At 50.3% G+C, this 27,880-nt stretch overlaps 1 protein-coding gene across 1 annotated transcript; it reads right to left on the bottom strand.

Annotated features, from left to right (window-relative positions):
* Positions 1–320: 320 nt before the first annotated feature.
* CTDNEP1 (CTD nuclear envelope phosphatase 1) lies at positions 321–27,002 on the bottom strand. The gene is made up of 8 exons (XM_087714296.1): positions 26,653–27,002; positions 15,177–15,243; positions 14,335–14,453; positions 9,899–9,970; positions 5,678–5,794; positions 5,389–5,500; positions 2,109–2,193; positions 321–1,452 (listed from the first exon to the last, which is right to left on the bottom strand). Exons 1-8 carry the CDS (start codon positions 26,752–26,754, stop codon positions 1,392–1,394), a joined length of 735 nt encoding a protein of 244 aa, XP_087570422.1. The 5' UTR covers positions 26,755–27,002; the 3' UTR covers positions 321–1,391.
* Positions 27,003–27,880: the final 878 nt, after the last annotated feature.

Genomic DNA, 27,880 nt, shown 5'->3' with positions numbered 1-27,880 from the left:
ATGCGGCTTTGGGTTGCAAAAGGAGATTCCGTGACCCCCCCACCCCGGGGGGACACGGCAACAGTCACAAGTCCGTGCCGGTTAGCCGAGCCTCTGAATTTGGATCGCTTGGATAGATAAAGATATACATGATATGTAAAGGTATATATCTGTTAAGTCATTCCTGACTCTAGGGGGCGCTGCTCATCTCCGTTTCAAAGCCGAAGAGCCAGCGCTGTCCGAAGACGTCTCCGGGGTCATGTGGCAGGCAGGACTCAATGTCGAAGGGGCACGGAACGCCGTTCCCTTCCCACCAAAGGTGGTTCCTATTTTTCTACTCGCATTTTTTACGTGCTTTCTTAAGGCTAGTTTGACCGAAGCTGGGAGGAGTCGTGGGAGCTCGCTCCGTTAAGCGGGGCTAGGGATTCGAACCGCCGACTTTTCTGATCAACAAGCTCAGTGTCCCTGAGCCACCGCATCCATTAGAAACACGGTCTTACGTCTCTTTTTTCCCCCCCACCAGTTCACTTCGGTCACACCATGACCTGCCGTTAAGTGGAGGACCACCCGTAAAGGGGAAAGAGAGCCGCCGGTGACCCTTAGCCCCCCCCCCCACCTTCCGCCCACTCCCTTTTTGGGGGTACCAGAATAAGAATGGGCACCAGACAAGTTTCAGTGTTTTTTCTTTTCTTTTTTTTCTTTTCCTTTTTCCACCTCAGTTCAAAGCCTGTCTCGTATCTCCCCCTTCGAGACCCCTGCCCGTCCCAGAAGTCCGAGAAATAATAAAATAAAACCCAACCCATCCTGTCACAGGGGAGGGAAGAGGGGGACCCCATCCGCCGCACCGATCCGAGCGGAAAGGCCGGCTGCTTCCGCCAAAGAGGGGAGGAAGACGAGGGCTGGGAGGACCCCTTGGAAAGGAAGGCAGTCACTCAAAAGCTCCTTCTCGGACGAAGCGACCCCCTCCCCCGTCTTTTATCTGAGGATTGCCGTTTGAGGGGGGGGGGACGGGAAGAAACAAAAACCACAGGGAAGCTGGGGAGGGAGGCGAGCTGCTCTTCCCACTGTGGAACACAGCCTCCTTTCCCAAAAAAAAAAAGTCTGTCCAAGCGTTGCTCTCGGCGGCTGGCGCAGTTTTCACCCCCTTTCTTGTGCGTCCCGGGAATCGCCGGTGTCGTGCCGCGCAACGCGGCCCCTCTCCCCGCCCGGCTGAGTCACTGCCAGTCCACAGGGCGGGAGGCGAGAGGACGGCCGACGGCCGCAGGGCGAGGCCGAAACGGGAGTCCTCCCCCACGGGCCACGTCCCCTGCCGTTGAGTCTGAAGGCCTTTTTGTGGGCCGCGGGCGAGCGGGTCACGATGGCGGGATAAGGCAGAGGTCGTGGCCAAATCCTGAAGAAAGGAGGAGCCGCCGTCACCAGAGGCGATGTTGATGCAGGTTGCGGCTGAGCACCGACCGGACGTCCGCTGTGAACCTGGACGGAAGGAGAGCCAATCAGGGGGGGCTTCGGACGGATGGACGGACCCAAATCTTTCTTTTTTTAAATTTCTCTCCCACTTTCCTTATTTTAGAAATAAATTGAAGGAGGTGCATGTAGCCAACACACCTTCCTCCATGTAGCATGGATAAGGCGGACTAGAACTCCCTGTCTCCCGGTGATTGGCCCAAAGTCACCCAGCAGGCTTTCATGGATAAGGCGGGACTAGAACTCACTGTCTCCCGGTGATTGGCCCAGTTACCCAACTGGCTTTCATGAATAAGGTGGGACTAGAACTCCCTGTCTCCCGGTGATTGGCCCAGTCACCCAACTGGCTTTCATGCATAAGGCGGGACTAGAACTCCCTGTCTCCCGGTGATTGGCCCAGTCACCCAACTGGCTTTCATGGATAAGGCGGGACTAGAACTCCCTGTCTCCCGGTGATTGGCCCAGTCACCCAACTGGCTTTCATGGATAAGGCGGGACTAGAACTCCCTGTCTCCCGGTGATTGGCCCAGTCACCCAACTGGCTTTCATGGATAAGGCGGGACTAGAACTTGGGGCTAAGACCCCCCCTCCTCCTTTCCCATACGAAGCCCCCTCCCCTCCAAGGCCGAGCCCCCCCCCCCATCCCTCGTCGCCAGGGCTTTTACCTCAAGGCATCGAGCATGGGGAGGAGGTTGAGGAGCGCCGTGTCACTGGGGTCGCTGAACCACGACTTGATAGGGATGGCGTTATCTGCCGGAGAGAGAAACAAGCGCCTCGTTCAGCCCACCGAGTAGAGACGTCGGAAGCCCGGGGCCGGCCAGAGAGCAGAAAGTTCTGGGGGGTCTCCAGGGGCCACGTCGGAGGGTCCCGAAGGTGGGAAATGGGGCAGCAGCAGCCATCTCCCACCAAAGCTCCAGCAGAGGGACCCGTCAACGTGGCCACTTTTTAAGACTGGCGGACTTCAGCTCCCAGTGACTTTCTTAATAGAAGGTGGGGATGAAGCAGTAGAAGTTATATATCTTGACTCCGGCAAAGTGGAGGAGGAGAAACGGCAGGGGGAATCCTGGGAGTTGAAGTCCACGAGTCTTAAAAAGGCCACGCCCTCCTCTAGCAGCAGCATTTCAGCTCCCTGGGACCAAGGCGACCACATGCCCCCCCAGCCACGAAAACAATTGCTTATGGACAGCCCACCCCCACCCCAAATCCCACCCCTCAAGGACTGCAAACAGGTGACAAGTTCAGTCTTGTGCCGGCTTTATTATTTGTATTTATCTCCTGATTTTAGGATTCATTTTATGAACAACTCCAGGTGGGAAACGTAGCGGGACGAAGGCGCCCAGCTTGGCTTTCCATCCCTAAGGCAGTCTCCGGGGGAGGGGGGGAGGGACTGCCCCAAATTCCAACCAGCCAGCCCACTCCCCCTCACGAAGGACAATCACCCAGAAAGGAGTTGAGAAAACGACGGGTTCCAAGTCACCCAGTCCTTTTTCACGGATAAGGTGAACTAGAACTCCCCGCCACCTAGTGATGTTGCCCAAAGTTACTCAACCAGCTCACACACACACACACACACCACCCACCACAACAGCCCAGGGAGGGAGTCTGGGTTGAGAAAGCGAGTGGTCCAAACTCACCCAGTCAACTTTCACGTCTGAAGTGGGACTAGAACTCCCCGCCGCCTAGTGATTTTGCCCAAAGTTACCCAGCCAGCTTCCCCCTCCCCGCACACACCCCTAACAACCACCCAGCGAGGTTGCCCGTTTTGAGAAAGTGACTGGTCCAAAGTTTTCAAGAAGCCGAACTAGAACTCTCCGCCTCCTAGCGATTGGCTCAAAGTCACCCAAGCTGTGTCTAAAAACAGGACTAGAATTCCCCTTCTCCCGATTTTCTAACCTGACGCCTTAACTACTATGCCAAAGTGCGCTACGCCTCTTAAACCTCCATCCTCTTCCCTCCAAACTCAAAAGCTTCGTCTTTCCGGATCTCTTCTCCATTTCCCGGATCTCTTCCCGCTATCTAACCGACCGTCTTTCCCCGAAAACAAGACAGGGTCTTATTTTCTTCTTCCGACCCCCAAAATATGGCCGTGGCCTTATGATCAGGGGTTGCTGGTTTCCCCGAGCGCCTATTCCGCTCCATGCTCACGTGCCTCCCAGCCTCACCGTGACCTGGGAAGAGTCTTCCAGCACAGGACGCTCTGGGAGTGGGCTCTATGGTTGTGCACCGGCCGCCAGAAGACTCTCTGCCCCGGCTGACCGAAGACTCGGCGGTATATTTCCCCGGGGAAAGAGGGTCCTTGAAATCCAGGAGAGGAGGAGGAGGAGGTCTCCCTTTGGCTGGATCTCTTCCTGGGAAGTCAGGCGGCCTCCGCTTTTACGCTCGGTCTTGGCCCAATCTTGCAAGTTTCAGGCTAAGTCCACTTATTTATTATTTATTAGAGTTATATACCGCTTCATAGAGCTTTTCAGCCCTCTCTAAGCGGTTTACCATTTGTTTTTTTTAGCAAGTTGAGTTAGCAACTTGCCCCCAACAATCCGGGTCCTCATTTCACCCACCTCGGAAGGATGGAAGGCTGAGTCGACCTTGAGCCTGGTGAGATTTGAACCGCCGAGCTGCAGATCACAGTCAGCTAAAGTGGCCTGCAGTACTGCACCCCTAACCACTGCGCCACCTCGGCTCTTTAGGGCTTGTACAACTGTTGTGCAATAGGAAGTGACTTGCACATCAGGGTTTCCCTGGCAGGAAAAGCACAAACCCCCCTCCTCTTCCTCCTCCTCCTCTCTCGGCAAACCCCACTCCCCTCCTCGAACGGTTGATGTTCCCTAGTTGGGTTGTGAAAGGCCTGCAAGGAAACAGCCCTCCTCTCCTTCTCCTCCTCTCCACAAACTCCTCTCCCTTCCAACACTGAGGAGGTTCCCATTTTCCATTATTCTACGATGCTTTTTCTATGGTGGGAAAATGGGACTGTACGGGGTTAGACGACAGGCAGCCATAACAACATCCTTTCTAGAAAACCAAGGTCATCCTTTGGTCTCTGCATCTCTGCACCTGACCGGAACTGGATGGGAGGGATTCTGTCTTTGTGGCAGTGGGAGATTGGACCATGGGATGGACTTGTGGGTCGGGGGGATGCAAGATCTTGAACTTCCAACTGGGTGGGGGAAACCGGGAAGCTTTCAGATTCGGGTTTCCCCAGATGTGCCAACGTGTCTCTCTTCATCAATGGGAACTTTGAGGAATCCTTTGCCACGGACTCTGATTTAACTTTGGATGCTATTTGGAAACCTGACACCCTAGTTGTTCTCCTCTCCACAAACCCCACTCCCTTCCAACACTGATGATGTTCCCTACTTGGGTTGTGAAAGGCCTGCAAGAAAACAGCCAAACCCTGTTCTCCTCCTCCTTCCTCGTCTCCACAAACCCCACTCCCTTCCAACACTGATGATGTTCCCTACTTGGGTTGTGAAACGCCCGCAAGAAAACCGCCACGATTTGAGAGCACCAAGGAGCCCACAGTCGTCCTCCCCTCGTCTTCCCCCTCTCCCCAAATGTTTGCAAGGAAACACCCCCCACCCCGCCGGCTCAGAGAAGACCAAGGACTCCCTCAGTCCTCCCCCTCCTCCCCCTGATGATGTTCCCTAGTTGGGTTGCGAAACGTCTGCAGGAAAACCGCCAAGATTGAAGAGCACCAAGAACCCTCCTCTTCCTCGCCCCCCCCTCCCGCCAACTGTTCAGGAAACTAGCCGGCTCAGAGAGCAACAAAGACCTCACATTCTTTTTCCTCCTCCTCCTCTTCCTCCTCATCACCCTTTCTCTTTTCCCTCCACCCTCCAAATCCCCGATGATGTTCCCTAGCTGGGTCCCCGAACGTCTGCGAGGAAATCGCCCAGAGAATATCGAGGGAACCCCACAAAATCCAATTAAAAGAAAAAGACCCCTCCTTGCCTGGATGGCTCCTGTAGGCCCCCGGGGAATTGTCCAGGATGACGATGCTGGACAGGTCGTTGTGGACCACCGAAAGGTCTTTGATGTAGCTGCCCAGCTCCAAAGTGCAGTGCTGCGTGGGGAGGGAGGGGTGGGAAGAGAAACAGAGAGAGGGAGGAACACGTCAGACCCCTCCAAAGGCCACGGGGCACACGCCAAGCGGGAAGGAGGGCAACTCAGGAGCCCCAGTGGGTGGGTGGGTGTGCCTGGGGCTCCAGGGGAGGGGAAGGAGTCCCGCGTGGTCACTCACCTGCCTGTAGTATCTCCGCCTGAGGATGCTCCTGTTATTGTCTAGCTTGTCGGCTACAGCCGAGCCATAGATTTCCATGCTGGCTGTGAAGACTACGAGCTCGTACCACTGGCTCACCTGCGGGGGGGATTGGGGGGGGGGAGGAAGAGGAGGAAGAGTAGGAGGGGGAGAAGGAAGAGAGGAGGAGGGGGAGGAAGAGGAGGAGAGGAAAGGAAGAGAGGAGGAGAAGCAGGGGAGGAGGAAGGGGGAGGAAGAGGAGGAGAGAAAAGGAAGAGAGGAGGAGGAATGGGAGGAGGAAGGGGGAGGAAAAGGAAGAGAGGAGGAGGAACAGGGGGAAGAGGAGGAAGGGGAGGAGGAAGAAGAGAGAGGAGGCATAAGGAAGAGAGGAGGAAGAAGAGCAAGGGGAGGAGGAAGAGGAGGGAGAAGGAAGAGAGGAGGAGGAAGAAGGAAGAGAGGAGGAGGGGGAGGAAGAGGAGAGAAAAGGAAGAGAGGAGGAGGAACAGGGGGAGGAGGAAGAAGAGAGAGGAGGAGGCATAAGGAAGAGAGGAGGAAGAAGAGCAAGGGGAGGAGGAAGAGGAGGGAGAAGGAAGAGAGGAGGAGGAGGGGAAGTAGGAAGGAAAGGAGGAGGGAGGAGAAGAGGATGGGAGGAAGAGGCAGAGAGGGAGGAGGAGGAGAGGAGATGGAGCAGGGGGAGGAAGAGGAGGAGGAGGGAGAAGGAAGGGAGGAAGAGGGGGGGAGAGGAAGGGGGAGGAAGAGAAGTGAAAAAGGTGAGGTGGGGGTTTCTTACAGAGATTCATTCCCAGAGACTCCCAAGACCACAGGAGGATAACTATGGCAACTTCAGAACGGAGGGGACTTCAACTCCCAGAATGCCTCAGACAGCATGGAATTCTGGGAGCTGAAGTCTTAAAGGGGCCACATTTAGAGACCCACTTGGGTCCAACCAGACACGTTGACTTCAACTCCCCAAATTCCCCAGACAGGATGCTGGACTCGCACCAGGCAGATAGTCCTCGACTTATGACCCCAAGGGAGGCCCAGAAATTGATGTGGCTTTAAGCGAGTTTTAACGACTTTTCTTGACGCGGTTGTTAAGCGGATCGCAGCCCTTGTTAAAACTGGTAGTGCAGCGTCGTGAAGCGAAACCAGCTTCCCCTCATGGGCTTTTGCTTGTCGGGAGGTCGCAAAAGGGGAACTGCGTGACACACACACACACACCCCGGGACGCTACGACCGTCATAAATGCGAGTCACTTGCCAAGCCTCCGAACTTCGATGACGTGGCCGCCATGATCGTAAGTGTGGAAAAATGATTGTCGCTTTTTCCGTTCGTCGCTTTGAACGGTTCCTAAATGAACTGTCGTAAGTTGAGGACTTCCTGTCAGCCGGTTGTTAAGCGAATCTGGCTTCCCTGGTGATTTTGCTTGTCCAAAGGTCGCAAATGGGGATCATGTGACCCTGAACAACTGTGATTGTTTACATCCATATCTATCTATCTATCTATCTATCTATCTATCTATCTATCTATCTATCTATCTATCTATCTATCTATCTATCTATCTAATTATCTATTATCTATCTATCATCTATCTATCTATTTATCTATCTATTTATCTCATTATCTATCCATCTATCTAATTATCTATCTATCAATCTATCAATCTATCTATCTATCTATCTATCTAATTATCTATCTATCTATCTCATTATCTATCTATCTATCTAATTATCTATCTATCTATCATCTATCTATCTATCTATTTATCTCATTATCTATCTATCTATCTATCTATCTATCTATCTATCTATCTAATTATCATCTATCTATCTAATTATCATCTATCTATCTATCTATCTATCTATCTATCTATCTATCTATCTATCATCTATCTATCTATCTATCTCATTATCTATCTATCTATCTATCTATCTATCTCATTATCTATCTATCTAATTATCTATCTATCTATCTATCTATCATCTATCTATCTATCTATCTATCTATCTATCTAATTATCTATCTATCTATCTATCTCATTATCTATCTATTTATCTATCTATCTATCTATTTATCTATCTATCTATCTAATTATCTATCTATCTATCTATCTATCTATCTATCTATCTATCTATCTAATTACCTATCTATCTATCTATCTATCTATCTATCTATCTATCTATCTATCTATCTATCTAATCATCTATCTAGCTATCTAGCTATCTATTTATCTCATTATCTATCTATCTATCTATCTATCTATCTATCTATCTATCTATCTATCTATCTATCTATCTAATTATCTAATTATCTATCTATCTATCTATCTATCATCTATCTATCTATCTAATTATCTATCTATCTATTTATCTCATTATCTATCTATCTATCTATCTATCTATCTATTTATCTATCTATCTAATTATCTATCTATCTATCTATCTATCTATCTATCTATCTAATTATCTATCTATCTATCTATCTATCTATCTATCTAATTATCTATCTATCTATCTATCTATCTATCTATCTATCTATCTATCTATCTATCTATCTATCTAATCATCTATCTAGCTATCTAGCTATCTATTTATCTCATTATCTATCTATCTATCTATCTATCTATCTATCATCTATCTATCTATCTATCTATCTAATTATCTATCTATCATCTATCTATCTATCTATCTATCTATCTAATTATCTATCTATCTATCTATTTATCTCATTATCTATCTATCTATATATCTAATTATCTATCTATCTATCTATCTATCTATCTATCTATCTATCTATCTATCTATCGTTGGCTCAGCTGATAAGGGAGGAGAGCTTGTGGCTTAGAGGTTAATACAACTGCCTAATATGTAAAAACAGCCCAGGTTCGAATCCCAGTAAGGGTATGGCTAGCTGATGAGAGCTAAATAGCTTGAAATAGATCTATACTAGTCTCCCTTCATTTATTTATCAGCAGAAAATGCAACACACACATATATACACATACATCCATGTATGTACGTATGTTTTTAATTTATATATTTTCCAATTATATAAATGTTTAACAGGCAGTGTATTGTCAGAGTCAATTTACAAACGCATAGTAATAGCAGTAATAACATTCTTCGCTTCTACCTCATGATATTCTTCCAATTTCTAATTTCTACCTTTGTTATCCAACCGTCGGCTAAACAAACCCCCAAGTTTAAAAAGTCTGAATTTGAGCCAGTTGTCAGGCATCGGAATGTAAATCACGCGGCCACGGGGATTATGCCGCAACGGTCGCAAGCGTGGAAAAGGTCCCCGAGTCTCTTTCTATCAGTGCCAGATGGTCACTAAGTGAGGACCTTCCCAGCAATGACACCTTCCTGACCGTTTGGGTACTGGACTCCAAGGGGTGGGCATCCCTAGTGGTAAGAGCCGCTCCTCGCACCCGGAACGAGCCTGGGGAGTGCCCGACACCCGTCCTCCCGCTTTGCCCAGCGCTAAATCTGTCCCGTGATGTCTGCCTCTCACCGCCCTCCCCCCCCCTGTGTGGAGTTTGTTTCAGGAACAAAAGAGATGCCGCTGGCGGCAGGGCCCCCTTTTCTGGCTCGTCTAGCCTTCCGCCTCCATAGTCAGAGTGTTGTGGCCTGTGGGCCCCTCTGGGAGCCAAATCGGAGGAGGAGGGGGCGTGGGAGTCAGGGGCAACATCAGGGCAACCGGAGAGGAAGGGGGAACGGAGGTGGCAGAAAGAGAGGGAGGGGTGGAGCCTGAGCTGTCCGTCAGTCCTCAGATGGAGAGTCAACACCCCCCAGGTGATGAGAAAGAGGAGGAACAGCTGGGCCCAGTGCTTGATGTGCAGAAAGCAGAGGAGAGGAGAACAGTGGAAATCTATGGGCCGGTCCTCGGGACGGAAGAGCCACTGCTGTTAGCGAAGCCTCACCCTATCTCTGGGGGTCAAAAGCAGCGGGCAGAGATGAATAGGTGTGACAGACAACTATTCATCTCCCTTCCGGACAGACTTCTCAGCCTGCGGTGAGAAACTTTTTGCCGGAGCTGCCGGTGCTCCGAACAAAGGAATCGGTCGTGTTTTGGGGAGCTGGGTCAGAAAACAGAGACCTCCTGAATCACTGTGTGTGTGTTTGTGTGTCCGAGGGGAAGCTTCGCCTCCGTAGCCAAAACACTGTCATCAGAAACACACACGCGCACCCTGTCCGCCCCCGCGCGCAAACGTTGTGTCCTTACCACTTCTAGAAAAAAGTCGACGTGCGGCCTCTTATGTACAAAAAAACGGACCGGGTGCTTATCTATGACGACCTGGGGGAAAGGAATGGTCATTAGAACGGGCACGAGAGAAAAAGGAACGAAGAGCCACGAGGGGCACGGAGAACCAGCATTTGACCCCCCAAAAAAGGCAGGCAATCATGCCACCAACTGCACCCATTTCCCGGAACCAAACTACCGAGGACTGTAGTTACTCAATGCCTTGGCATCAGCCCGTCCCGCTCTCTAAGCAGTTTACAGAGTCAGCTCCCCCAGCCCCCACCAACAATCTAGGTCCTCATTTTACCGACCTCGGAAGGAAGGATGAGTCAGCCTTGAGCCGGTCAGGATCGAACTGCTGGCAGTGGGCAGAATTGGGCTGCAATACTACATTCTAAGCACTGCGTCACCCTAGCTAACTTCCTTCCTTCTCCTTTTCCTTCCTTCCATTCTTCCTTCTTGCCTTTTTCTCTTCCCTTCCCTTCCCAAGCAATAGGATTTAGACTTATATCCCGCTTCACGGTGTTTCCCAGCACTCTCTAAGCGGTTTACAGAGTCAGCCTCTTGCCCCCCACCCCCACCAATCTGGGTCCTCGTTTGACCGACGTCGGGAGGACAAAAGGCTGAGTCAACCTTGAGCCCCATCAGGAGCGAACTCCAGGCTGTGCCACTGTGCGCCACCAGGACACCTGTGGCCCCATCAACCAAAGAATTCTGGCTGGGACGTGTGTGTGTGCAGGAAAAGAGCATTCCTTGCCTGTGGAAGACTCTCCCCAGAAGTGGGGCAGACACCCCCCTCCACTCCTCAAACTCTCCTGGCTATCCGTAAAGGCTTTTAAAACATGGCTCTGGGTGCATCCCCCGATTGTGGCTCTGGGGAGCACTCGGAAATTGCTCCCCCCTCTGCTTTTCCATCAATTTTTAACATTCCGTTCCCTCTTTTAAATTTCATAAGACTTTTTCGATGCTTTTAACACTTTATCATATGACTCCTAGAGTCCCTTTATGAGAGAGATGGCAAATTCATTCATGGATGGATGGATGGATGGATGGATGGATGGATGGATGGATGAAAGACAAAAAAGTTAAGTATAAAAAGTGGGAAGAGGGAGACATAACTAAGACAGAATATCAGCAAATAGCCCGAGCCTGTAAAGATGAAGTGAGGAAAGCTAAGGCTCACAATGAAGAAAGGCTTTGACACAAAAGTAAAAAATAACAAAAAAAGCTTCTTCCAACATGTTAAAAACAAGAAAAAGTTTAAGGAAACAATTGGTCCATTGCTGGGAGAAAGTGGCAAGAAGGTGACAAGCAACAGGGAGAAAGCAGAACCATTTAACTCGTGTTTTGCATCTGTCTTTACACAGAGGGATAAAACAGTCCAACCTATCAAAAACAGCACCACAAAAATCAGATTAGGAACACAAGTTGAAATAGGTAAGTGAGCACCTGTCTACCCTAGATGAGGTCAAATCACCAGGACCGGATGGATTACACCCCAGGGCTCTGAAGGGACTGGCAGACGAGATCTCAGAACCACTGAACTTTATCTTTCAGAGATCCTGGAGCATCGGGAAACTGCCAGAGGACTGGGAAAGAGCTGATGTGGTTCCCATCTTCAAAAAAGGAAAACAAAAATAGATCCAGGAAACCACAGACCTATCAGCCTGACCTCAATACCAGGGAAGATCCTGGAGAAGATAATCAAGCAACGAATCTGCGAACACCTAGAAGTAAACAAAGTAATAGCCAAAAGCCAACGTGGGTTTGTCAAAAACAGATCCTGCCAGACTAATCTTATTGCATTCTTTGACAAAGGGACAAAATTAGCGGACCAGAGGAATGCCATCGATATAGTTTTACTTGGACTTCAGGAAGGCTTTTGATAAGGGAGACCATAACCTACTACTAGACAAAGTAGAAGGATGTGGGTTGGACAGCATCACCACCAGATGGATTCATAACCGGCTGACCAACCGCACTCAATGTTTAGTCCTCAATGGAACTGCATCTACACGGAGTGGGGTATGCAGTGGGGGACCCCAAGGCTCTGTTTTGGGCCCAGGACTCTTCAACTTCTTCATCAATGATTTGGATGAGGGGATAAATGGGGAACTCATCAAATTTGCAGATGACACCAAGCTGACAGGAATAGCCAACACTCCAGGCTTAAGATACAGAAGGATCTGGACAAACTTGAATATTGGGCCCTATCTAACAAAATGAAATTCAAGGTTGAAAAGAGTCAGGTTCTACATTTAGGCAAGGAAAACGGAATGCACAGGGACAGTATAGGTGGCACCTTGCTCAGCAGTAGTAACTCTGAGAGGGATCTTGGAGTCCTAGTGGAGAACCATTTAAATAGGAGCCAGCCGTGGGCAGCAGCAGCCAAAAAAGCCAACACAGTTCTAGGCTGCATCAACAGAGGGAGAGAATCAAGATCACGTGAAGGGTTAATACCACTTTACAAGGCCTTGGAAAGGCCACACTTGGAATACGGCATCCAGTTTTGGTGGCCACGATGTAGAAAAGATGCGGAGACTCTGGAAAGAGTGCAGAGAAGAGCAACAAAGAGGATTAGGGGACTGGAGGCTAAAACATAGGAAGAACGGTTGCAGGAACTGGGTATGTCTAGTTGAATGAAAAGAAGGACCAGGGGAGACATGATAGCAGTCTTCCAATATCTCAGGGGTTGCCCCAAAGAAGAAGGAGTCAAGCTATTCTCCAAAGCACCTGAGGGTAGAACAAGAAGCAATGGGTGGAAACTAATCAAGGAGAGAAGCAACTTAGAGCTAAGGAGAAATTTTCTAACAGTGAGGACAACAACTTGCCACCAGAAGTTGTGAATGCCCCAACACTGGAAGTTTTTAAGAAGAGATTGGATAACCATTTGTCTAAAGTAGTGTAGGGTTTCCTGCCTAGGCAGGGGGTTGGACTAGAAGACCTCCAAGGTCCCTTCCAAACTCTGCTATTATATTGAATGGATGGATGGATGGATGGAGAGAGAGAGAGAGAGAGAGAGATCATAGATAGATGATAGATAGATAGATAGATAGATAGATAGATATAGATAGATAGATATACTTTATCATATGACTCCTAGAAGACCCTCTGTGAGAGAGAAGGCAAATTCATGGATGCATGGATGCATGGATAGATGGATGGATAGATGGATGGATGGATAGATAGATAGATAGATTAGATAGATAGATAGATAGATAGATAGATAGATAGACAGACAGACAGACAGACAGACAGACAGACAGACAATGGATGGATATTAGGATGGCTGATTGATAGATGAAAGGAAGATAGAAGATAGGAAGGTTGATATATGATAGAGGAGACAGACAGACGATGGATGGATGGATGGATGGATAGAAAGTTAGTTGATGGACCAGGGGGCCAGGGGGCGTCGTGGGTGCTCCCACGGTGGAGCTGGGATGGGGCAACGGCTGGCGTGTCGCAGAAAGGGTTCTGCCTGCCACCTGTAGCCATCACGGCTACAGACTGATAGACAAGAATAGACATATTTGACAGATGATATATATATATATATAGATGATAGATGGATGGTTGATAGGTAGATAATATTGGGTAGATAGATATAGATGATACACAGACCAGTAGATACTACAGAAATAGACACAGATGATATCGTGTTTCCTCGAAAATAAGACCGGGTCTTATATTAATTTTTTGCTCCAAAAGATGCATTATTTTTCATTTAGGTCTTATTTTCGGGGAAATACGGTACTAAAAGGCCTGGCTGATGAGCTTAACTGGGGCTTATTTTGGGGGTAGGGCTTATATTACCAGTTTTCTGAAAGATGCCCGAATTGATTCATGAGTCTCGAGCCACGTTTCAAAGGAAAACCAGTCATTTATTAGGAGCATCATTTGGGCAAGACCAAATTGCAGTCGGATCTGAGCCTCATTTGAATTATAGGTGAACTTTGCCCCCGTTCCTCCCCTCCCCTCAGTCTGTGTCATAAATCACATTCCCCAATGAGGTGCACCCCTCCCAAGCCTGCTGCGGTAATCTGAGATCCGACTTTTGCCGAAAGTATGCGTGGAATGCGTTCCCCCCCCCTTTCCTCATCATGGGAACTTTGGGAGTTGACATTTGGCTCCCCTCACTTTCCAAAAGCAATTAGACAGACTCAGAAGTGGAGGCGGGTTTTTACGCCAAGGCAAATTGACGAATGAAGCGTGATTCAGTGCCTGCCCCCCTCTTCGCCTGCCCTCCATCCCAAACCACTCCTGAAAGTTGTATGAGCAGCCGGACCCCAGGCTTATGGCCGGTCCAGATGACGTGCCGGTCTGCAGGTCAAGAGCACGTCGGGACCACCACCCCCAGTTTTGACCCAGTTATCTTGACCCTTGTTTCTGCCCCTCCACTTCCCGAAGAGGCTCACCTTCAGAATAAAGTCAGGGGGGGTTCCCGGCCTCACGGTGGGCCTGAGGACCCCGTCGTGATGCGAGTGGATGAGGGTCTCGTCCAGGTCCAGGACGAGGATCTTCCTCTTCACCTGATCTGCCAGAGAAAGGGGGAAAAGAGGGGTGGGGGGCTTTTTCTTAATGGCTTTTATTAACCACAGGGGGTCCTCGACTTACGACCGCCGTGGCTAAGCGGGGCATTCGTTAGTCAGCTGGGCCCCATTTTACGACATTTCGTTGCCAGGGCTGTTAAGGGAATGGCTGCCGCTGTGAAGTTCACAATTGTGTCTGTGAAGACACAATTGAGCTCAGCATTTCCCGCCGCTAAGCATGACAGTTAAGGGAGCTTTGCCCCATATAAACGACCTTTCAGTTGCAAAGGGAATCCCTATTGTTGCAGAGTGAGTTACATCGTCCTTAAGCAAATCCAGATGCCCCATCGGAAGGTCGCTAAAGGGGATTGCGTGACACACACACACACACGGGAGACTGTGACCGTCGTATATAGGAGACCACTGCCTATTTACGACTGCCGCAACTGTCATAAATACGAGCCGGTCGGCAAGCATCTCAATTTGGATCCCGCGGCTGGGCGGGGGGGAGGCCAAGGTCACTAAGTGTGAAAACGGTCACTAAATGAATTGCCGACTTTTTTTAACATTTGGAAGCTGCCGACATTGGCTTGATCAATCGATCATAATAGGAGGAAAGAGACAAAAGGCCCAGCTGTCCATCTACCCCCACCAACCTCCCCCCAAAGCCCCTCCCGGTGCCCACCCCCACCCTGGCGAACACCCGGGAGAGAGGAGAGCCTACTTACTCAGCCGTTCTCGCGAAACTCGGGAAAGGGGGAGAATATCGTACCGCACCGTTTGATACTGGATCACCTGTAGGCAGAACACACAACAACAACGACAACGTCAGGGTTGGGGGTGCGAAAGCAGGCCGAGGACCCAGCCAGACGCAGGGCGGCCACCGAGGAAGGCAGGCCGGGATTGGCCGGCTCCAAGGACCGACGTTAAGAGTGCCGGGAAGCCACGACTCCTGCACTGTGGTTTCCTGAGTGGCCACGGAGACTTCCTCGCTTAGTGACACACGCAAGGGAGGAAAGGGCCACTGTCAAGGAGAGAAGGAAGGAAGGAAAAGAGAGGGAGGGAGGGAGGAAGAGATAAAGACAAGGAAGAAAGGAAGGAAAGCAAATGAGAAAGGAGGAAGGGAGGGAGGGAAGGAAGGAAAGAGAAGGGGAAGGAGGAAACGGAGGAAGGAAGGAAGAGGGAGGAAGTAGGAGGCAGGATGGGAGGATGAAGGAGGGTGGGAAGGAGAGAGAAGGAGGGGAGGGGAAGGAGGGGAAGAAGGAAGGAAAGAGAAGGGGAAGGAGAAAAGAAAAGAGAAAGGAAGGAAAATAGAGGAAGGGAAGGAAGAGATAAAGACAAAGAAGGAAGGAAAGCAAATGAGAAAGGAAGGAGGGAGGGAGGGAGGAAAGGAAGGAAGGAAAGAGAAGGGGAAGGTGGAAAGAGGAAGGAAGGAAGGAAGGGGGAGGAAATAGGATGCAGGATGGGAGGATGAATGAGGGTGGGAGGGGGAGGGGAGGGGGAGGAGGCGAAGAAGGAAGGAAGGAGAGGAGGGGAAGGAACAAAGAAAGGGGAAGGGAAGGAAGGAGAGAAGGAAAAGTAAGAAAGGAAAGGGGAAGGAGGGAGGGAAGAGGAAAGGAAAGGATAGAGAAAGAGATAAGGGAGCGAGGGAGCAAGGAAGGTAAGGTGAGAAGGAAGAAAGGAAGATAATAGAAACAGAAAGAGGGAGAAAGAAAGGAAAAGGAGAAAGAAAGGAGGGGGGAAGATGAGAAAGAGGAGGAGGAAGGGAGGGAGGGAGGGAGGACCTCATGCCACCTAGGGCATCAGGCTGTCAATCACAGGGGGAAACAGGGCACCTTTAACATTTAGAAGCTCTGCCAGTTCTATTTCTGACTCTGCCCACCAGCTGCTCCTTGGCCAAAGGCTCAGGCCCTCCGTCCCAAGGGCACCCACCCACCCACCCAGCCCCCTCTCCTCTCTGCTTCTGTCACACACACACACACACACGTTTCTGCATGCCAAGAGCCCCCCTCCCTTCCCCCCACCAGTCCCTGGTGCCTCCGGATGGCCCCCTCCCACCCCACCAGCTCTTCTTCCAAAATTAGCTCCCTGCGGTTGGGAAGCTGGCCAGGGTCTCCAGCCCAGCAGGAGGGGGGAAGGGCAGGGAAGGCCATGGGGAAGAGGGGGGGGGGCAGTTTGCTGACTTGGCAGAAAGGAGGGCACAAGCTATTACACCGAGGAATGGTGGCCCGTATTTGGGAATGGAAGGAAGGAAGGAAGGAAGGAAGGAAGGAGGGAAGGAAAAAAGAGAGAGAAAGAAGAATCAAAAAGAAAGAGAAAGAGAAAGAAAGAAAAAGAAAGAGAATGAAAGAGAGAAAGAGAAAGGAAGGAAAGAAGGAAGAAAAGAGAAAGAAAAAGGGAAAAAGACAGAGATAAAAAAGAAAAAAGAGAGAAAGGAGAAAGAGAAAAAGACAGAGAGAAAGAGAAAGAGAGAGGAAGGAAGGAACAGAAAAAAGAGAAAGAGAAAGAAAGAAAAAGAGAAAGATCCAATTGGATCTGGCCGAGAAGGAGGCTCAGCGGAAGCACCTCACTGAGGACTAGGAGCACGGGCTTCCAAGCAGAGGGAAGTGCAACGCCAGGTGCCAGCGCCCGGAGGCTCAGCGGGCTGAAATGGTCAGCCAGTTCCAGGCCGTGATGCCGTCCCATTGGAACGAGGCCCTCCGGCCTTTGCCCAAAGCCCCTCACCAGGAGACCCCAAGTTAGAATTTCTGCCCCCTTCCGACCCCCACAAAAAGACCCCGAAGGCAGGAGACTCCCTGCAGCAACACAGACGCCCGTTGCACGTATCCAGCCCAGGGGTCGTAGTTTGAGGACCCCGGATTGAGTGCAATATGAAAAATCCAAATAATTTTTCGGCGGACCACCACCATTACTTCGCGGACCCCAAGTTGGGGACCGCTGATTTGGAGAACCTCACCGCTCTCCATCGCAGAGGTTGCCTTTGTGGTCGTCCCCCCCCCCAGGTAACACCGAAAGACAGCCCCCGCCCCCTTCAGAGGTGTAACCAGGCGCAAGGGGAGAACGGTGTGTCCCATGCTGTGGCGATGCCGGATGGGAGCGTGGCAGCCGAGCGACAGGCCTGGGTGTGGTGGAGAGGGCACAGAAATAGCAGCTTTGGCTATTTTTGGGGGTTTGAGAAAGGAGGAAGTAGAATTCCAGCGAAAAAGGAACCACCGATAGGCGTCATCCTGGCCTTCCAAACCCCCATCGGGGCGTTTTGAGTTCTCAAAGCGAAATAGCAATAGCAATAGCAGTGGACTTATATACCGCTTCATAGGCCTTTCAGGCCTCTCTAAGCGGTTTACAGAGAGTCAGCCTCTTGCCCCCAACAATCTGGGGTCCTCATTTTACCCACCTCGGAAGGATGGAAGGCTGAGTCAACCCTGTTGGCTTGAAGTGGCTTGATTTGCTCAGGAAGTGCTGTGCTCACACCCACGCCTGCAAAGGGACCAATGTTCCCCTTACAGAGGCTAAAGGTGTAGAAGGGAACAGAGCTGGAAGGGGCCTTGGAGGCCTTCTAGTCCAGCCCTACACCGTTGCAGACCAGTGGATGTCCAGGCTCTTCTCAAAAACCTCCAAGGGATGAAGCGCCCACAGCTTCTGGTGGCAAGCAGTTCCCACGGGCTAATGGTGAGGATTACTCCCAACAACCCCCGCTGAAACGTGAGGGAGATTAAAACTTCCGATGAGGCGGCTCATCTGGAGGATCAGGGAGTCACCGAATAAGAGAGCTGGGAGGGGTCTTGGAGGTCATCTAGTCCAACCCCTTATTTGAGCAGAACACACACACACACACACACACAGTCTATCATCCTTCTATCATTCTATTGCTATGTCTATCTATCTACCTACCTATATCTCATCTATCTCATATCTATCTATCTATCTATCTATCTATCTATCTATCTATCTATCTATCTATCTATCTATCGCTATATCTATCTACCTACCTATCGTATCTATCTCATCCACCCATCATTCTATCACTCTATTGCCCTATCTACCTTCCTTATCTATCTTATCTATCAATCTATCATCTTTCTATCTATCATTCTATTGCTATATCTACATCTATCATCTATCTTTCTATCTATCATTCTATTGCTATATCTATCATCTATTTTTCTATCATTCTATTGCTGTATCTATCTATCTATCATCTATCTATCTCTCTATCTATCTCTATCTATCATCTATCTATTTATCTATCATCTATCTTTCTATCATTCTATTGTTTATCTATCATCTATCTATCTATCTATCTCTATCTATCATCTCTCTCTATATATATATATATATATATATATATATCTATCCATCATCTATCCATCTATCCATCATCTATCCATCTATCCATCATCTATCCATCTATCCATCTATCCATCTATCCATCCATCCATCCATCCATCCATCCATACCATCCATCCATCCATCCATCTATCTTCATGAGACCTTATAGCATTTGAGACAAATGACCGTCCAATCTCTTCTTGAAAACCTCCAGTGAGGAAGCGCCTACAACTTCTAGTGGCAAGCTGTTCCACTGGTCAACTGTCCTCACTGTCAGGAAGTTTCTCCTCGGTTCTAGGTTGCTTCTCCCCCTTGCTTAATTTCCATCCGTTCTTTCTTGTCCTGCCTTCCGGTGCTTTGGAGAATGGGTGCCCCCCCCCCTCCTCTTCTTTGGGGGCAGCCCCACAAATAGTGGAAGACGGCTATCTTCTCTCCCCTGGGTCCCTTTTCTTCTCTCTAGACTGGCCAAACGCCATTCCTGCAGCCGTTTCTTCCCGTCTTTTGGCCTTCCCCCCCCAATCCCTCTTCTCTGCGTTCGTGTCCCCAGAGGTTGTGGGGGCTCCCATCCCTGGAGGCTTTAAAGAGGAGGCTGGAGACCCATTGGTCTGGAAAGGTGCAGGGTCTCCTGTTTGAGCAAGGGTTGGACTAGAACAGTGTTTCCCAACCTTGGCAACTTGAAGATGTCTGGACTTCAACTCCCAGAATTCCCCAGCCAGCGAATGCTGGCTGGGGAATTCTGGGAGTTGAAGTCCGGACATCTTCAAGTTGACAAGGTTGAGAAACACTGTCCTAACCACTGCTGGGGAATTCTGGGAGTTGAAGTCCGGACATCTTCAAGTTGACAAGGTTGAGAAACACTGTCCTAACCACTGCTGGGGAATTCTGGGAGTTGAAGTCCGGACATCTTCAAGTTGACAAGGTTGAGAAACACTGTCCTAACCACTGCTGGGGAATTCTGGGAGTTGAAGTCCGGACATCTTCAGATTGCCAAGGTTGGGAAACACTGGACTAGAAGACCTCCAAGGTCCCTTCCAGCCCCACGGCTCCTACAATTACAGCTGGACACAATACCTAAGCCATCTCTGTCCGCCTCCCCCCTCCTTTGCTACCCAAACAGGGTGATAAAAGACAATTAAACGGAAAGGGGGGAAGCACGAGGGGGGGACGACGATGGCCGCAGGCCCACTGAGGAATTCTGGGAATCGAAGTCCCCAAGTCACAAAGGGGACATTGTGTACCACACACAAACACACACAAACACACACACACAGAGTAGCAGCTACCTTTGTCTAGAATAGAGGCGACAAAATCATTTTTTAATAGTGGGAGGAGGAAGAAGAGGGAGGAAGCTTCGGGTGTGACACGGGAGTTCTCAGCAGCTCAACACACAAACACACACAAACACACCCACACACAGCACCCTTGTCTGTCTCTGAGGTGAGCAGGCATCCGGTCTTTCACTTTCAAATCCTTCAGCCAAGCCCTCCACCCCGTCACTTCTAACATTAAACTATGGAAGCACCAAAAAGATATGGGGTGGGTGGGGAGAAATGATATTTGTTGGGTCAAAGAAAATCATTGTCCCAAGTTGGCGTGAAATGTCTTGTGGCTGTCTCATCTAAGAAGACCCCGGGGTCAGGGGCGAAATGGCACAGGGGCTTCTGGCTCCTAGCTGCCGTTGGTTTCATTTAGCAGAACAACAGAGTTGGTGGGGACCGTGGAGGTCTTCTAGTCCAACCCTTAACCCCCCTGCTCAAACAGGAAGCCCTAGGCCATGCCAGACAAAGAAACCCCTCCTGATTTAGGTCCAGTTTTTCTCCCCTCTCCTTTGAGATCCAGAAAAGGGGGAAACCCTCCTCCGAAGGTTGGGGTGACAGAAGCCAGAAAGCACATTAATTTATCCAACAGCCATGGATAATTAATGATCGATTGCTTTATAAGGAAAGAGAGAGAGAGGGAGGGAGACGGTGAGTGAAAGAGAATGTGAGAGTGAGAGAAAGAGAGAGTGAGAATGAAAGAGAATGTGAAAGAGTGAGAGAGAAAAAGAGTGAGGGAGTGAGAAAGAAGAGTGAAGAGAGTGAGAGAGAATGTGAAAGAGAGTGAGACAGAAAGAGTGAGAGAGTGAAAGAGAGAGAAAGAAAGAGTGAAAGAAAAAGTGAGTGTGAAAAGAGTGAAAGATAAAGAGAGTGAGTGAAAGAGAGTGAGAAAGAGTGAAAGAAAATGAGAGAGTGAGAAAGTGAGTAAAAGAGTGTGAGAAAGAGAGACAGTGAAAGAGAAAGCATGAAAGAAAGAGAAAGAGGGTGTGAATGAGAAAGAGAGTGAAAGAAAAATAGCAAGACAGAGTGAAAGAGAAAGAGAGAGTGAGAGAGAAAGGGAGAAAGAAAGAGAGTGAGATGGAGAAAGAGAGAGTGAAAGAGTGAAAGAGAAAGAGAAAGAGTGTGAGAAAGAGAGAGTGAGTGAGAAATGGAGAGTTTGAGAGAGAGTGAGAAAGAGAAAGGGAGAAAGAGAGTGAGATGGAAAGAGAGAGAGAGAGAGAAAGAGAGTGAAAGAATGAAAGAGAGAGTGAGTGAGAAAGGGAGTAAGAGAGAAAGAGAAATAGAGTGAGAAAGAGAGAAAGGGAGAAAGAAAGAGAGTGAGATGGAGAAAGAGAGAGAGAGAGAGAGATGAAATCTGAGGATCTTGTGACTCAAAGGTTCCCACATCATAGAGAAGAGAGAGAGAGATGGATTGATGGCATGCAATTCACAACAAATATCAAGCTTAACACGCAAGATTCAGCTACAGGTAGTCCTCGACTTACGACACTTCATTTAGTGACCGTTCGAAGTTACGACGGCCCTGGAAAAAGGGACTTTTAACCGTTTTTGACGCTTGTCACCATTGCCGCATCCCCCCGTCACGTGATCAAAATTCGGCCGCTGGGCAATGGATTCCTACTTACAACGGTCGCAGTGCGGCGTCCCTGGGGGGTCACGTGATCCCCCGTCGCGACCTTCGGACAAGCGGAGCCCATGGGGAAGCCGGGCTCACTTAACAACCGGGCTACTCGCTTAACAACGGTCGCGATTCTCTTAATAATTGTGGCCCCAAAAGTCGTAAAAAGGGGGGCAAAACTCCCGTCGCCGTCCTGCTTAGTGGCAGAAATGCGGCCGTAAGTCGAGGACTGCCTGTATTGTCTTGAACACACCTCCGTTCTCTTCCTTCTTCCTCTGTCGCCAGCTAAATAAATTCCCTTTTTAACCCCCCCAGTCGCAATCAAGACATAAAACCTGAGTCCAGCTAGTTTCCACACTAAGAGGAAGAATGGGGGAGTATTGCACAGTTAGTCCTCGACTTCTAACCGTTCATTTAGCGACCGTTCGAAGATAAAACAGGTCTGAAAAAAGCCGGATTCATTTAACGACCGTGTTGCTCGCTTGACCGCTGAGATGCAACTCAACCGTCGGGGCGGGAAAGGTGGCAAAATGGGCCCAAATACACCGCCTCGCTTAGAGAAAGAGAAAGGCTTTGGGCTCCCTGGTGGTCGTAAGTCGAGGACTAACCGCTGCTTGCAAACTGAGGCTGCCACCCGTCTGGCCCTCTGCTGAATTCTCCCCCTTGGGGAGACGGGGGGGGGGGGTGTGTGTGTGAATTTTAACAACCTCCAGGTGATTTGCCCCTCCTTCCCCTCAGCTCATAGTCCCGGGAGATATTACTACCTATAGTAACTTAAAAGTAAGGCTGTGGCAGCCACAGAAATCAAAACCACCCGCTTAGGGTTGTTTTGGACGGCGTTTCACCAACCCGGTTCTACTTCCCCGCCGCCGAATTCCTTTAGGGATCCTAGACCACCACACCAGCCAAGCCCGTCACACCATCCTTTCACTCCTACGTCACACACAACGCCCGTTCTTTTTGTCGGACGTATCGGGAACACACATCATCGTCGTCGTCCAGAGAACAGGTTTTCGTTTATCTGACGGCAGAGGTTCGGGGGACGGGATCCGTGATCGCCCTCGGCCTTGAATCCACTCCGCACCCCTGCCTCTTATTTACGGCCAGCAAAGGGGGGGATCCGCCCTGAACTCTGGCAAGCCGATTGGATCCCTGGAGCAGTAAGTGGAAGCCTCCTCTGTACATAAGATGGGGTTGTGATAGGAAGAGAATGTGTGTAGCTCGGGGTTGGACAGGGGAGGGGGGGGCTTGTTGGCTTTTTTTGGGGGGGGAAGGCCAGATGTTTTGTGACCCAACTAGGGAACGTCATCAGGGCTAGAAGGGAAGGAGGTCTAGCAGAGAAAAGGAGGAGGAGGGAGGAGACTGTGGGCTCCTTGGTGTTCTCTGAGCTGGATGGTTTCCTTGCAAACATTTGGGGAGAGGAGGAGGAAGAGGAGAAGAACTTTGGGGTCTTTGTGGGGTCTCTGAGCTGGGTGGTTTCCTTGCAAACATTTGGGGAGAGGAGGAGAAGGAAGAGGAAAAGGAGAGGAGGAACGTGGGGTTCTTGGGGGGTCTCTGAGCTGGATGGTTTTTCTTGCAGACATCTCATGACCCAACTAGGGAATATCATCAGTTTCAGAAGGGGGAGGAGGAGGAAGAGTAAGGTTGTGGGTTCTTTGGTGCTCTCTGAGCTGGATGGTTTCCCTGCAAACATTTGGGGAGAGGAGGAGGAAGAGAGAAGAATGTGGAGGAGGACTTGGGGGTCTTTGGGGGGGTCTCTGAGCTGGGTGGTTTTCCTTGCAGATGTTTCATGAACCAACTAGGGAACATCATCAGTGCTGGAAGGAAGGAAGGAATGAAGGGAGGGAGGAAGAAAATAAGGAAGGGAGGGAGGAAGGAAGAAAAGAAGGAAGAAAAGAAGGAAGGGAGGGAGGGAGGAAGAAAAGAAGGAAGGGAGGGAGGGGAGGATTGTGGGATCCTTGCTCTCTGAGTTTGATGGTTTCCTTGCAGATGTTTCATGAACCAACTAGGGAACATCATCAGTGCTGGAAGGAAGGAATGAAGGGAGGGAGGGAGGAAGAAAAGAAGGAAGAGAGGGAGGGAGGGGAGGAAGGAAGAAGGGAGAAAAGAAGGAAGGGAGGGAGGAGGATTGTGGGATCCTTGCTCTCTGAGTTTGATGGTTTCTTGCAGATGTTTCATGACCCAACTAGGGAACCTCATCAGCGCTGGAAGGAAGGAAGGAATGGAAGGAGGAAGGAAGGAAGGAAGGGAGGGAAGAGGAGGACTGTGGGGTCCTTGGTGCTCTCTGAGCTGGGTGGTTCCCTTGCAGACGTTTCATGACCCAACTAGGGAACCTCATCAGTGCTGGAAGGAAGGAATGAAGGGAGGGAGGGAGGAAGAAAAGAAGGAAGGGAGGGAGGGAGGAAGAAAAGAAGGAAGGGAGGGAGGGAGGGAGGAGGATTGTGGGATCCTTGCTCTCTGAGTTTGATGGTTCCCTTGCAGACGTTTCATGACCCAACTAGGGAACCTCGTCAGTGCTGGAAAGGAAGGAGGTGTGCTCTCTGTTTACATGCTCCCGTAGTGGCTCTCCCCGCCTGTGTTGGGGGGGGGGGGGTTGAGGGTTCTTGGGAATTCCTCAATTAGTTCCCAGCCCTCAATTAAGAGTTGCTCACCAGTAACCGGCACACCGATAAGCAGAGATTAAACCCAGGATTAGTCATCAGGGCAACGACCAAGCAGCTGATCAAGGAAGCACCAAATGGAGCAAGTCAAACAGCTTAATGAAGGAACCACCAAAACCGCTTCGAACCCTTGACAGGACAAACCAACTTTGAGATAAAGAGAGAGGAGGGCTTTCTAGCGCTGATGAGGTTCTCCAGCTGGGTCATGAGACGTCTGCCAGGAAAACCACCAAGACTCAAAGAGCACCAAGGACCCCCCCAGTTATCCCTTTTCCTCTCCCACCGCCCCAATTCTCTGTCTCCTGCACTCTGCAAGCCCCTCTTCCCTTCTGGACTGATGGCGTTCTGTAGTTGGGTCATGAAACGTCTGGAAGTAAACAACCAAGACTTAGAGAGCACTAAGGACCCCCACAGTTGTTCCTCCTCCTCGCAAACTCCACTCTCTTCTAGCTCTGATGTTGTTATGTAGCTAGGTCCATGAAACATCTGCAAGGAAACCACCAAGCTCGGAGGACACCAAGGACTCCACACTCCTTTTCTTCCTCCTCCTCCTCCACTCCTAGCACTGATGATATTCCCTAGTTGGGTCATGAAACGTCTGCAAGAAAACCACCAAGCTCAGAGAGAATGAAGGAGCCCACTCTTCTCCTTTCCTTCCTCCTCTCATCCTCCTCCTCCTCTCTGCAAACACCACTTCCTCCTAGCACTGATAATATTCCGTAGTTGGGTCATGAGACAGCTGCAAAATAACAACCCCCCAGCTCAGAGACCCCCAAGGACCCCATAGTCCTCCTCCCCTTCTCCTCCTCCTCTCTACAAACAATACTCCCTCCTAGCACTGATGATATTCCGTAGTTGGGTCATGAAACGTCTTCAGGAAAACAACCAGGTTCAGAGAGAATGAAGGACCCCATTCTTCTCCTTTCCTTCCTCCTCCTCCTCTTCTCTTCCTCCTCCTCCTCTTCCTCCTCCTCTCCTCCTCCTCTTCCTCTCCTCCTCTTCCTCCACTCCCTTCTAGCACTGATGATGTTCCCTAGTTGGGTCATGAAACGTCTGCAAGAAAACAACCAGGTTCAGAATGAAGGACCCCATTCTTCTCCTTTTCTTCCTCCTCTCATCCTCCTTCTCCTCTTCCTCCTCTCTGCAAACACCACTTCCTCCTAGCACTGATGATATTCCCTAGTTGGGTCATGAGACGGCTGCAAAACAACCCTCCCCAGCTCAGAGACCCCCAAGGACTCCACAGTCCTCCTCCTCTTCTCCTCCTCCTCCTCTCTGCAAACAATACTCCCTCCTAGCACTGATGATGTTCCCTAGTTGGGTCATGAAACGTCTTCAGGAAAACAACCAGGTTCAGAGAGAATGAAGGACCCCATTCTTCTCCTTTCCTTCCTCCTCCTCCTCTTCTTCTTCCTCTTCTTCTTCCTCCTCCTCTTCCTCCACTCCCTTCTAGCACTGATGATGTTCCCTAGCTGGGTCATGAAACGTCTACAAGAAAACTACCAAGTTTAGAGAGAATGAAGGACCCCATTCTTCTCCTTTCCTTCCTTCTCCTCTTCTCCTCCTCTTCTCCTCCTTCTTCTCTTCTTCCTTTTCTTCCTCCTCCTCCTCTTCCTCCACTCCCTTCTAGCCCTGATGATATTCCCTAGTTGGGTCATGAAACATCTTCAAGAAAACTACCAAGTTTAGAGAGAATGAAGGACCCCATTCTTCTCCTATTCTTCCTCCTCTCATCCTCCTTCTCCTCTTCCTCCTCTTCCTCCTCCTCCTCCTCTCTGCAAACCCCACTCCCTCCTAGCACTGATGATATTCCCTAGTTGGGTCATGAGACGGCTGCAAAATACCCCCCCCAGCTCAGAGACCCCCACAGTCCTCCTCCCCTTCTCCTCCTTCTTCTCCTCTTCCTCCTCCCCCTTTCCTTCCTCTACTCTTCAACCACCCCCCCTCCTACTTGTACCACTGATCTTGTTACCTAGTTGGGTCATGAAACGTCTGTGAGAAAACCACCCAGCTCAGAGAGCCCTCCAGGAGCCCCCAGTCCTTCCTCCCTTCGAGCAACGATGAGGCTCCCTAGTTGGGTCATGACGACCACCCAGCTGAGCCTCCCCGCCCTTTCCTGCCTCTTCCTCCCCACAAGCCCATGCGGCCGCATAGTGTAACCTAGCCGGGTCCTGAGACGTCTCCAAGACCCCCCTCGAGTAAGGGAAGGCCTTATCAAGCCCCCCCACACAGGGAAGCCCCCCTCCCGCCCTCTGCACGTCCTCAGAGGCGCCCTACTCACGGTGCGGGCCTGCCGTCGCAGCAGGTAGAGCAGGAAGCTCCAGAGCTTGGCGGCGAAGGCCAGGAAGGCCCGGAGGCCGAGCAGGCACTGCGAGCGCATCATCCCGCCGGCGGGGCCCGCCGCGCCCCCGGCCCGGCCCAGCTCCGCCAGCTTCCAGCGGGGGGAAGAGGGACGGCCGAGGGGAAAGAGGAGGAGGACGGCAGGGCCCTCCGAAGGGGGTCAGCCCGTGCCGGCGGGCCCCGCCATCCCCGGCTCCCTCGCCCGCTCGCTCGTTCGCCCGGCCGCCTGAGGGGGAAGCGCTGGGCCCCCCTCCCCCGCCGACGCTCGCCTCCGCTTGCCAGAGGGACCGCTTCCGGATCAACCGACCGAGCGCCCAGCGTCTGCTTCCGGGGCGGGAGGAAGGGGAGGCGCGTCCAATTAGAAGGCGAGGCAGGAGGGGAAGGCGGGGCTGAGGGGACCCCGCGCATGCGCGCCTCCGCTTTGTGAACCAACCAACCCCCTCCAAAAAAAGGAAATAAAGGAGACCGTGGAGGAATTTGAAAGCGAGAGATGGGCTAGCGGAGCCGGCCAGTCAGCGTGCGGTTCAGACGCGCATGCGCCGTCAAGACGGGGGGAAAAAAAGAAGTGAAGACGCATGCGCGGATATTTCCCGCTTTTTCTCTCACACAAGTTGAAATGCAAAATAAAAAATAAAAAAAATTATCTCTCTATATATGTGTGTGTGTGTGTGTGCATTTTGTTGTCTGCTTCTTTTGTGGTTTCCCTAACACCCTACAACTGTGGAAAGCAGGGAGGGGTTTGATGCTGAGGATGATCTTCAGAGGGGAGGTGGGCAACACTGCAGGGTTGGTTTTCCCCCCTCTCTTTCACACCACACAGACTAAGCAGGGAAGGTGTGATTTATTTTTTTCTTCTTCTTGGTCCTGGAGTCATTACGCGGCTGTCCCAAAGCAGTTCTCGGGGCCTTGAGATCTGGTTTTTACGCAGCCTTGCAATTTCTGCTTTTTGTCCATTTTCCAAAAATTATGTTTCCCTTTATGTAAAAATAATAATAATAGAGATCTAGATTTGGCCTTAAAATGAAGCACTCAGGTTTCATTTAATAAACTGTGGTCACTAGACGGGTGGACATCAACTCCCAGAATTCCCCAGCCAGCTATGCTGGCTGGGGAATTCTGGGAGTTGAAGTCCACCCATTTTAAGAGTTGTCAATCCTGAGAAAATAACT

Source organism: Thamnophis sirtalis, unplaced genomic scaffold, assembly GCF_051295495.1.
Source record: "Thamnophis sirtalis isolate CommonGarterSnake01/CBP01778 unplaced genomic scaffold, rThaSir2_p1.2 scaffold_4, whole genome shotgun sequence".
NCBI classification, from domain to species: Eukaryota; Metazoa; Chordata; class Lepidosauria; order Squamata; family Natricidae; genus Thamnophis; species Thamnophis sirtalis.
This window is presented reverse-complemented; position numbering and strand designations above follow the sequence as displayed.